The sequence below is a fragment of the Rosa rugosa genome, chromosome 4, assembly GCF_958449725.1.
Source record: "Rosa rugosa chromosome 4, drRosRugo1.1, whole genome shotgun sequence".
Lineage (NCBI taxonomy): Eukaryota > Viridiplantae > Streptophyta > Magnoliopsida > Rosales > Rosaceae > Rosa > Rosa rugosa.
The window spans coordinates 17,054,032-17,065,828 of record NC_084823.1 but is presented as its reverse complement, the minus strand read 5'-3'; the positions used below and the strand labels follow the sequence as shown (position 1 = coordinate 17,065,828).

The window sequence follows — 11,797 nt, the reverse complement described above, 5'->3', positions numbered from 1 at the left end:
CATGAAAGAACCCAAGCCCAACTTATAGCCCACTTCCGAGCCCTTTTCCAGTTATGCCCCCACCTTGGTTTGGACCCCAAATTTGATTTTGCTTTGGGCCTCCAAATTGGTTTAGACACCCAAACTAGTATGAGCCCCAAAACTGATGGAGCGCAGAGCTCTAGAGTGGCAGAAGAATGAAAAAGTAATTTATTGTAGTTCAAGGACGGATATTGTGTTCAAGAAAAAAACCTTAAAGAAGTTCATACATCAAAAATTCATATTATTGACCAAAAGCCCAATACTCGTGCCAAAAATACCCATTGCCTTCTTGTGCCAAGTGAGTAGCCCTTCTCCCTGACTTGGGATATTAAATTCCCGGTGAAAAGAAAAAGAGAATTGACTCTGCTGGTCCGTGAGCAGGTGAGGCATCATCACCATCGAGAGTGGCAGAGATCCGAGAAGGAGTGAGACAGTGGAAAAGTTGCTGGAGGGTTTTTAGGCGCTACTGAACATACATACTGGGTAACTTGTTTCATCACCAGCTAGCTATACATTTCTCTTTTCCGAACAGTTCAGATTAGTTACGAGATTGATTGATTGATTGAGATGATGCATATATGGCTTTACTTTTTCTTTTTGGGTATGTCTGTTTCAAAATTTGTCATGCTTCTGACTAACCCATTGCTTTATTTAATCGATTTCATGGGTCTGTAAGCTTCTTTTGCTCTTTTTCGCTGATTGGTGTTCAAAATGGAGTTTCCAAGCTTAGGCAAGTCACAATCTTGAGTTTTGCTTCACATTTTTACGGATTCATTGTTTCAAGTTTGAACTTTTCAATGGTCTTTCCATATTTTTCTTACAAATTTATCATCCTTGATTATTCTGGTTAGCTTTATGAGTCATTTCTTAGAAATCTTTTGCTTCTTATTTAATTGTTTTGTATAGGAATTCTGTTTGATCAAGTACCAAGGAAGATGACTTTTGGTTAACATGAATTAGCTGCTAGGACTAAATGCTCATCCATAGTGTATCGCCTCTTACAAATCTCACTTCCTCTTACTTAGAGGTGTCTAATTTACCTGTCAAGCATAATGCTTTATGCTTCTATTTCTCTGTCTTGTTTTGCTTCTTTTCTTTACTCCAAGGTTGATATTTCAGAATATCCCCCAGAATTTGTATTTTACTTCAGTTCAACAAACTCTAACACTGAAATGTTTGCTTAATTCTAAGGCTTGCAGCTGCACTGCTGATATCTTGAGCAAGTCTGGGAGAATGGTTGACAACAACAAGAAAATCACCCGTGTTCTTTTTTGCGGGCCACATTTCCCTGCTTCTCAGGATTACACGAGAGAGTATTTGAACGATTACCCTTTTGTCCAGGTACCTTGAATTTATGCTATTTCTCTCTATCTGTTATTGGTCCATCATTGTGTTTTTTTTTTTTTACTCTATCTGTCATCAAGAAATCGTTCAATCTCCGAAGCATTTAGGTAGGATTGCTGAGTCAAAAATGTTTAGGATAATCAAACATGCAAAGGACCCATGAAGATTAAGAAGAATATCTATTCTCTCATTTCCTTTCTTCCACTCTCTGATTCCTCCAGTTCTCTCCCTCTGCTATTTGTCCCTTCTAGTTATGCAGACAAGAGTTGATACTCAAGTGGGCAGAGGAGACAATCCAAATATAAACTTGCATAAATATAGTAGCTTAGGAAAGATAGGTTGACCAGGTACACCTGGTACAACTACCCAGTCCATTGCAAGTTGGTATGATTGTTGATATGGCCCAGGCAACTGAAAGTTTCTCTCAGTAGGCTCTAGTTCATCAACGCTTTTTGTAGTTGAAATTACCTTGGGTTGACCATGAACTTATCAAGAAATGCCTTGAAGTGGATTTGGAAAAGAATGAAGATAATCTCCTTTCCCTATTTGACTCTGGAGAGCCCATCATGTTTTGACTGAAGATGCTGGAGTTGCAGTAGCAAACCCATGAGGTTTTTTAATTCATTTCTTGTTGTGAAATAGCTTTAATGTTCGAGTCATTGACCTTTTTCTTCACACAAGTTGTGGAACCCACTGACCTGCATAACATATGTTGAGGTAGGCAGTAATCTGAAGGCATGTGAAAATGGAGTATTTTATTTGTTGGAGTGAAGTATAGGTTGGGTTATTAGAAAACCCATTAAATAAACCAACCATTAGGATTATCAGGGTTTTGGTGGTTAACTTTAAAAATTTCTTTTGTGCTAGTATAGTATTTAGGTTCATCTTGTGGTTTTGGTGTGGATGTGCCAGTAGTTGAAGATGTACAAATTGGTGTTCATATTGTTTTATTTGTTTCAATTCTTTTCTTTCTTTGTGCCAATTTTTTTTTTTTTTTTTTTTGGATCTTCTTGAATTGGTTGAATGATGAGCCAAGCTTCAAATACCAGTAGATGGAGCTCCATCTGACCATCTCCCATGCAATCGGTCCTTAGCAAATGGCGTAAGTAAACTGAAGATAACAGTTGGATCTTGTGTCCACTATAAATTTAGGTTCAAAAACAGTGCAAGTTCAACTAAAACTTTGAAAATTGCTTCTTTAAGATTAATTATATCAAAATACTTTAGCCTTTAGGGTCACATCTGAAGACTCAATACCTGATGCATACTCTTAATTCTCATATTGGTTCTATGACCAACTCTTGAATGACATTCAAATATTGCTCAACTCCTAAATGATAGTAAAATAGCATAGATGGGTTCTTTTGGTTACCATGTATATTGCACTTTGGACCAAAAAGCATTATTGACAAACTTGGGCTGCTCACTCACTCGCTCCACACACACACATATGTTCCTAACCGACATCTTTTTTTAAAACCAAAGCAGACAAAGATATGTTATTGCAGCACATGCCTTTTTTTTTTTTTTTTTTTTTTCTGTCTCTCTCTTTTGGGATAGATGGGGGCCTAAACAGACCCAAAAACAAGAAAACTAACTTGTCTAGCATAGTGAATTTCTTATTTCTCTTAAATACAACTTGGCATAAAGCGGAGAATTAGTTATGTCTCCCACTCAAACTTCTGTTTGCATGTGATCTCAGTTACTTGTCCCATATTGGTGGTTAATATAATTGTGATTTCACCCTATTTTCATTGGTTCAATCTGCAAAGGTTGAGTGTAAAACACGAGTGTTTCCATGAAGAATGGCATTCTATCTGGTATAATACTATATTGTCATAAAGGGTAAGATAGATTACATGAAAATGGATGGGATTCCATTATCGTGATGAGAGGATTAATCCGATCCCCTTGGAAAGACAGTTCTCAAGGCCTTCATACTTTCATTTCTTTTTTGTGGGGTTAGGGGTGGAAAATGGGAAAATTGTGAGAGGAGAATTTGAGGCGATAACTTTCCGTGACCTTCCTCATTTAACTGAGTGCCCTGGTTTCACAACGTTTCCATTTCTAGGTTATGTGTACATCCTTATCCTTGTGCCCTAGCGTGGAATTTTGGGTTTTGAAGAAATCTAAATGATCAAGAGGTGGGGGTTGTCTGGCTGATTTACTGGTGTGGATCAAAGAGTGTGGAAGTTGGAGAGTCAGGTATTTGCTGTTGTACACTCTACCAAAAACAATTAATGGATAACTTTTCTTTCCATTTTTGTCTGTTCTCTTACAATATGGATGAATATGGGAGAACATATACTTGTAATTTGGCTAAGAGGATACAGCCTTCTTGTTGCCTCTGCCTACAGTGGTGCATAATTTGTGAAAAGGCTCCTGAAGGTTTAGATATTTTGCTCCATCATTGCCCCCATTGCAATGACTTTATGACAAAGATTCTTTATGCAGTCTAATGTGAGATTGTGATGGGATGTTCCAGTTTCTTGGAAGGCCTTTATGTGTGAGAGGCTGAGAGCTATAGATATTTTGGAGGACAAAAGAAGGGAATGATGTTGGGAGGTTGTGCTGTGATGACTCTTTTGGGTCAAATAGGAGGATCTTCGAGGGAGCTGGGGTTGAGGTGGTAGATCAATTGCGGCTGGAGTTTCATGTTTGGCTTCACTTTCCATGTCAGTTTCTCCATAGTTTAGGAATAGTTCTTTTTATGCTACAGTTTGGACTGGAATGCTGTTGTGCTTTACAGTATTTGGTTCACTGTATTTATTATTTTTCTGTTTCTATAGATGCTTTTTAAAGTTTGTTAGATGTATCAGTGTACACCATGTACCTTATTTTGTTCTCTCTTTTTTCTGATAATAAAAGGTTGTTTCCGTGCATCGGAAAAAGCTAATTAACAGATTTAAAAATGTTTACAGTATCAATGAATGGAATTTCTGCTTTCGATAATTCAAACGTGCTATGTTTTCCTCCTCATTTTCTCGTGTTCACTATTCTGTAAATTTTTAATCTGTCGTTAGAATGCTGCATATATTATGATTGTTGTCAGTTTCAAGAAAGTATGAGTTGTTCTCATTCGAATAAATTTCTCCTTTATATGTTTCACTGAGTTTTCAATTTTATTACTGTAGGTCGAAGATGTACCCTTTGCTGATGTGCCTGATGTTATCGAGAAGTATGATATCTGTATAGTGAAAAACATGAAGTTAGACTTTAATGTCCTCTCTCGTGCAAAAAAGATGAAGCTTATAATGCAGTATGGTGTTGGACTGGAAGGTCATTTCCACATCTCTGTCAAATTGTTTAAATTGAGCATTTGGGATATCTCATGTATATTTGTTTACGTTTTAAACTGAAGGCGTTGAAATTGATGCTGCGACTAAGTTTGGAATTAAAGTCGCTAGGATTCCGAGTCATGCAACTGGAAATGCAGCCTCATGTGCAGAAATGGCCATTTATCTCATGTTGGGCCTTCTCAGAAAGCAAGTATGTTAATTAAAACTAAATCAATTTTTATGATCTTATTTGTTAATGCCTTTCTTCATATCATATTGATGAGTGCTTTTTGTTACCATTATAGAATGAGATGCAAATTTCTATAAAGCAGAGAAAGCTTGGAGACCCAATTGGTGAAACACTACTTGGAAAAACAGTTAGTCCTTCTCCTCCTGGACTTCCTTTCTAGAATGCAGCTTTGCAGTTCTCTCTCTTCCTTATCAAATAATAATCTTTATTTTCTTAACAAAAAACTACCATCGTAGTGCTTCTGTAGTATGGTCTTCTATATGAAGTATAGGACTTTGCACTTTAAAATGATGCGGGACTCTATGTTTAGCAGCATTGAATTGATAAAAGTTGAAGTGTCACTTGTATGATTACAGACCTATTTTTCTTTCTTTCTTTAAACATAATACAACTTGAATTCTGATTTATAGTTTATCAATGTTCTACTTTGTACACAGTAGTTTCCTACATGGAATATTAAGAGGAAAATACCAACCAAACTCATAGGTCTTAAACCCTTATTGTCAGACACTCAAACCCAGCAGACTTCTTTAAATGAGAGCATTCAGAGAAGCATTTTGTTAGCAGTGATTTCAAACTCACAAAAATGTTACCACATGGGCACTAAAACATTCAAACTCAAAATTTTTGCAAAATGTTTTTCTGTCCAATTGTGCTATTGGAATTTTTCTGATGTCTCATACTCACTCCTTTTTATGTATTTAGTTATTTATTTATTTTATTTTTTTAACCTGGAACGTATTTCTTCTCGAATGGATGCAGGTCTTCATTTTAGGATATGGAAATATTGGAATGGAGTTGGCAAAGCGCTTGAAACCATTTGGTGTGAAAATTATTGCCACAAAACGGAATTGGGACACTCATTCAGAAGATTCGTGTGAATCAAATGGTATGTAAGACTGGATAAGCCTTAACTCTGAATTTTGATTAAGAAAAGGTCGTATACAATGTTACATATCACGGCCACCATCCATGTTATATTTTCAGCGTTAGGTGACTTGGTTGACGAGAAGGGTCGTCATGAAGATATCCATTCATTTGCAAGCAATGCGGACATTGTTGTTTGTTGTTTGTGTTTAAATAGTGAAACAGTAAGTTCAAAAACCAACTGTTTATCATATACTTGTGTTGTGAGTGATGACTGTTCATGTTGCACAAACTACTCCAGCACATAAATATGTACAAATATGAACATGCTGAAATAAGGAAGTCTTGAAAAACATGGAGTTCTCAGTAGTGGGACATATAATGCTATTCCTTCATTTTCCCTTCATCCTACATGACGTCTTCATTATGTTTTACTTGCACTCCGAACTGTGGATAACTCCCCAGTAGACACAGATATCTCTGATAGCAGTGGTTGGGAGGAATTTGAGAAAAGAAAACAAGAAAGGATAAAGGGTTGCACTGCTCATTAAAATTGATTAGTAAAGAAACAAAAAAGGTAGAAAGTTGTTTGATGAAAAGAGAAAGAAAGAAAAGAGAGACACATAAGGGATAGGCAAGTAGGGTGACCTCATTTCATTGTTACATCTATCATGTAAGAATTATGTGGAGTTAATCTGAAGTAGGGTGAGTTATTTCTCTCTCTATCTCTCTCTCTGCAGTATAATAAAATAGACATAGTTGAGTCTTGTATTTCCACATCTCTCTCTCTCTGTCTCTCTCTCTGCAGTATAGTAAAATAAACATAGTTGAGTCTTGTATTTCCACATGTTTGTACTGTAATATTTTTATCTAGTTATGTAGGTATCAATAGTTTGTCCAAGTTAGACTCAATATGTAGCTAAAATAGGCATAATTGCGTGTCTGATGTGTGTTAGATGGAAATCAACATGAAGTCAATCACTCTGCAGAAGTGCAAGTAATGCTTGATTGTCTTACTTAGTTACTTTTCTATATTTTTCTTTCAGGTTGGCATTGTAAACAAGTCATTTATAGCATCGATGAGAAAGGTTTGGTTTTACAACACAGCAATTTGATTCAGAAATATAACTTTGTTGCAATGGAATGGTGGACACCAGCGCGCACACACCAGCATATATTTATAATGTGTAGATTCCTTCCTGAAGATTTAGTGGGCCTCAGTGAGAACCAATTTACATATCCAACCCGATGCAGCCACAAGATGTCTGAAGTTTGGCCAAAACCATATAGAATTGAAGAAGTTAGGGAGTAGGGACAACCTAGGTAAATTTTGTTGCCCGAGGGTTGTGACTGGGACCCGCTTTGCCATTTCCTTTTCACTTTTGCGATTGATGTCCTATACAGATTGTAGAAGCTTGGGAGTGTCATCTGATGATGACTTTAAGGTGGTAGGACCTTGCAGATGTCCCTCCGCTTAAGTTTACCAATTTTCTTCTTCATAGTTGAGATGAAGAAGTTTGAGAGTTTGTATGGCTAGTTTCAGGTCTGAAAATTAAGATGGCTAAGAGTGATTTTATGCATTGATACGGAAGAAGAATTGCTAGATTCGTTGACTGAAAGCGTGGGTGGTCCTTTACTGTTCTTTTTAAACCTAACATACTGTTGAAAAGAGGTTATGGTTAGCTCAAGCTCTGGAATTTTCTTGTTGTTTTTTATTCAGTCACTCATCATCACTTTGATCCCTACAGACCATATAAGATTATTTAGAAGGCTAGTGTTTCAGTTGAGGTGGAAATTTCACTTGGCAGGTGCCACATGGAAAATTAAATACTTATGGCATGTTCAGAGAAAAATTTCTGCCTTCACCATTGGAGTTGCCTTATCAAGGTATTTGGGTTGGTGTGGGTGTTCTAGAAATTGCTCTGTGCTGCTGTCAGCAAAACTTTTCGGCCTAGGGTTGCCAAGAAGATATATGTACTTTTTAGAGAAGTACTATCTTCATTCTATTGTGGTGTGTGTTGATTGGAGCTGAACAAGAGAATCTTTGAAGATAAGGACAAAGGACACGAACTTTATAAATATGTACAGTTTTGTATAAAGAACTTAGCATCATTATCTGTCTATAAATTGGGAGGGAGACATGGTTTTCCTGCTTTATCTGTTCATCATTCTTGGTGTCTTGGTGTTCATCCTCATCCTCTTTTGTTTTCATGTTTAATTCCAGGGTGCCCTTTTGGTAAATATTGCCCGAGGGGGTCTCCTGAACTATGAAGCTGTTCTTTATTACCTTGAGTCCGGACACTTAGGTGGCTTGGGCATTGATGTTGCTTGGACTGAGCCATTTGATCCTGATGATCCCATTTTGAAGTTCAATAATGTTCTGATCACACCTCATGTTGCAGGAGTTACCGAGTATGCTTACAGATCCATGTCAAAAGTAAGCACCCAATTTGAAAAAAAAAGAAAAAAAGAGCAGATTCGTGACAACTTATATTGGTTTCTGTTTGTGACCTCGTTGGTTTGTGTTGGCTCAATATCGCAGATAGTTGGTGATGTTGCCATTCAGCTTCATGAAGGGAAGCCTTTGACAGGACTGGAGTTTGTCAACTGATTCAGTTTAGAGAATTGGCTTGTGACCTAGATAATTTGGGGTTATTTATCTATTGTTACAGGGAGGACTTGTATTTGTAATTGGAGGGGTTTGTACCTTAAAATAATTACCTTTTGGTGAAATAGACGATGAATAAGATTAGGAAAACACACGTATCGTACATACAACTTTCAAATTCATAATGATTGAAAGTTGGAAGACTTTGAGATAATTGGATTTGTAGACATCAACTCCAATTCCTACATAATGATTTCAATTGATATTTGCTCTTATTTCTCACAAAAATTGCTCTTTAGATAATCGGCAATCTCCTCCTGGAGGAATCAAAGACTATGGAAGAGAGAGACCGTCTCTCTGAACTGTCAAGAAAAGAAGCCGATAACAATCCTGGAAAAAGGGAGTTTTGTTTTTCTGTTTTTCCTTTCAGATGACAAAAGATAACTTCCAATATTGTTAGTAAAATTTGTATTGCGGAGTATGGTTGGATATTTCCCTAGTGTAAATAGTTGGACGCTTTCAAATAAAGTGCCGTCACAGTCCTAAAGATGATGTTGGACCCTTTCAAATAAAAATGTTATCACAATCTATAGATGATTGAAAACAGAGGAGAGAGTTTATGTCTAATTTAAACTCTACCAGTCTGAACCTATTGCCTTCACGCTTCACAAGTCATTAGTCCCCTCCCAAAAAACACAGCAGCAATACCAATGGCGAAGAAAGGAGAAAAGCAACCCCAGGCACCGAAACGAAAACGAAATCCCCGCACAAAAGAAAAACCAGATGCTACTTTTATATCTTCCACTACTATGGAAATTGATCACTACAAAATACTTGGAGTGAATCGCAACGCGAGCCCGGATGAGGTGAAGAAAGCATACAGGAAACTGGTCATGTTTTGGCACCCTGACAAACACTTGCAGGAAGAAGCTCGAGCTAAGGCCGAGGCCAAGTTCAAGGAAATCAACCAAGCTTACCAGATTCTCAACGACCCTGTGAAACGACACAACTACGATAGTCAGCATGCAAATATAGCCAACTCCAATAGGACGGCATCGTCATTTTCGTTTCCTCCTAGTAAGGATGAAAATACTTTTGCTACCGTGTTTGGATTTGGTAGTCGGAGGACAGATTCAATGGTGTATAGTCCATTGGAGTGTAGCTTGGAGGAGCTTTATCAGGGTACTACGAAGAAGATGAAGGTGACGAGAGCAGTGACGAATGCTTTGGGGGAGGAGACTATGGTGGAGCAGCCTTTGGCAGTCAACATAAAACCTGGTTTCCGGCACGGCACCAAGATAACTTACAAGGTGGAAGCTAATACAGCAGATGTAGGTTTCGTCATCAAAGAGAAACAACATTCCGTGTACGAGAGGCATGGGAATGATCTCATAGTCCACCAGGAGATAACACTGCTGGAGGCGCTCACCGGCGGTAGGACTCTTGATCTGACCACCCTGGATGGAAGGAAGCTCATGGTCCCGTTACCCGATGATGTGATCAGAGCTCCTGGGGATGAAATGGTTGTACCAGGTGAAGGAATGCCAATCTCAAGCCAACCTGGGGTAAAAGGAAACTTGAGGATCAAGTTCAATGTCAAGTTTCCTTCGAGCAGCCTCACTGCAGAACAGAAATTGGATTTGAAAAGAGGCTTGGGAGGAGTTCCGTTTTGACCACGTGCATGCTAGCTAGCTAGCTAGGGTTAGCAAGCATATGCAATATTTGGTTACTTCTTTTTTATTTGCATTTGTCTATGAATTTCTTCTATGTGGTGGATTTTGAATTTCGATTTTGGATTTCAGGTTGTTAGTTATATATATATATGATGATTCAAATGAATGCAGCCGGCCATTAATTAACTTTCTTCATCAAAACAAAACACATGCAGAAGGTAATGAAAACTTGACACTTTTGGTTAGGTACGTATGAGAAACACTGCATTTCAAGTTAACTTTGTGAAACAAGAAAGGTACATAAAAATGGCAGAGGGACGCAAATGGTGGTTCAATCAAATAGGACTGAAGGACAGAACAGCATACCCAAATCAGTTTGGATTTTGGCTTTGCTCACAATTTTAGGCAACAACGTACCAGGAACCAGACTTGGTGTATTGCACTTACTTGAGAAAACAAATCTAGAAGCACCCCCAACCCCAAGTAGTTCTCTTCCATAACATCTATACCACTCCTTCTTCCCTGTTGAAACTGATTTTATGATGCCAAGAACTTACTACTGAAGGCAAGGATTGGAGAAATTAAAACCAGAAAACATAAGAGCAGGAATTAACTAAAGCCAAGAACTTTCCAAGGGCAAGAATTATAACTACAAGTCAACTGATTACCCCCAACAACAGTGTATCGATCTGGATGAGGTGCTGGCAAGTTGTCACACTTCACCGAAGAAAATGGAGGTGTTGTATGTAACTATGTACCTAGTTCTCACATTCCATTTTGTTCCAAGTGAGATTCTAACTGTCTATAGTTAGCTGGGAATGAAATAGTATCCCATATTTTAATTGAGATCTTTTTTTTTTTTTGAAAAGGGCCGGTGCGGCTGCCCTCACGCCTTCATTAATGAAACTGTCGAATACAATGGGGGGACATTTAGCCTAAACCCCTGATTACAATAAGCATAAAGAGTACGACCCGAAATGGTATCAGGAAACTCTACAAAAAACATGTATTCAAAAAAGCACCAATTAGCAAAGAGCGCACTACTGGCTTCTCCATTTGCTTTAACATTGCGGTGACATAACAGAAAGATAACTCGATGACTACGTAGCATAATTACCATAGGCACAACTTTTCTGTTATGTTGCCGTCGGGAGAGAACTCCTACGACACGCAGTTTCACCCTGCCACTAGGAGGCAGCGACCATTTGCAAACGCAAGGAACTCGCCGTCTAGCTAGAGCAGAAACATTACTGCCACTAGAGGACAGCGACCGTTTGCAAACGCAAGGAACTCGCTGCCTACCTAGGACAGACCAGGCACACAAAGGGTGCAGTCCGGGACCAAGCCCACGTCGCCCTGCCACAACTCGGCAGGGACTTATTACCGGCATATAGCCACCATTACCTGAAAAAGACAAAAAACAATAAAACTTAAACCAATAAAGCGAATTTGGGCCCAGAGCCCAGGCCCAAACCGCACATAGCCCAACCAAAGAGGGGCACAGACTGCAAGCCGCACGCCGCCGTCCTGCAAGCCAGATCCACACCGTCCGACTGGCATGAATCCGCCTGCGAGGAGCACCGTCTCTCTCAGCCCTCCGATCACCGTGAGTCCACCCGAATCGATCACCGTGAGTCCACCCGAATCGATCACCATCCCACCGCAGCCTGAACAAACACCCAAGACGAGCCCGACCAGGTACCCACCCATCCCAGCACCGAGACGCCACACAGCTACGCCGCAAAACATCGGGCCA

The 11,797-nt window shown here is 38.8% G+C and overlaps 2 protein-coding genes across 3 annotated transcripts; both read left to right on the top strand.

The window, feature by feature from the left end:
• The first annotated feature begins 281 nt into the window (after positions 1 to 281).
• LOC133745416 (uncharacterized) lies at positions 282 to 8,643 on the top strand. Of its 2 annotated transcripts, none has more exons than XM_062173480.1 (10): positions 282 to 504; positions 1,221 to 1,362; positions 4,500 to 4,644; positions 4,727 to 4,854; positions 4,949 to 5,020; positions 5,656 to 5,782; positions 5,881 to 5,984; positions 6,807 to 6,848; positions 7,985 to 8,197; positions 8,303 to 8,643. In XM_062173480.1, exons 2-10 carry the CDS (start codon positions 1,255 to 1,257, stop codon positions 8,369 to 8,371), a joined length of 1,008 nt encoding a protein of 335 aa, XP_062029464.1. In that variant the 5' UTR covers positions 282 to 504; positions 1,221 to 1,254; the 3' UTR covers positions 8,372 to 8,643. The 2 variants fall into 2 exon arrangements, with proteins under 2 accessions (XP_062029464.1, XP_062029463.1); XM_062173479.1 differs by having other exon boundaries at positions 283 to 504; positions 1,213 to 1,362.
• Positions 8,644 to 9,078: 435 nt separating this feature from the next.
• On the top strand, positions 9,079 to 10,117 carry LOC133744434 (chaperone protein dnaJ 2-like). Its single transcript, XM_062172541.1, has one exon. The coding sequence runs from the start codon at positions 9,079 to 9,081 to the stop codon at positions 10,039 to 10,041; it is 963 nt and encodes a 320-aa protein (XP_062028525.1). The 3' UTR covers positions 10,042 to 10,117.
• Positions 10,118 to 11,797: the final 1,680 nt, after the last annotated feature.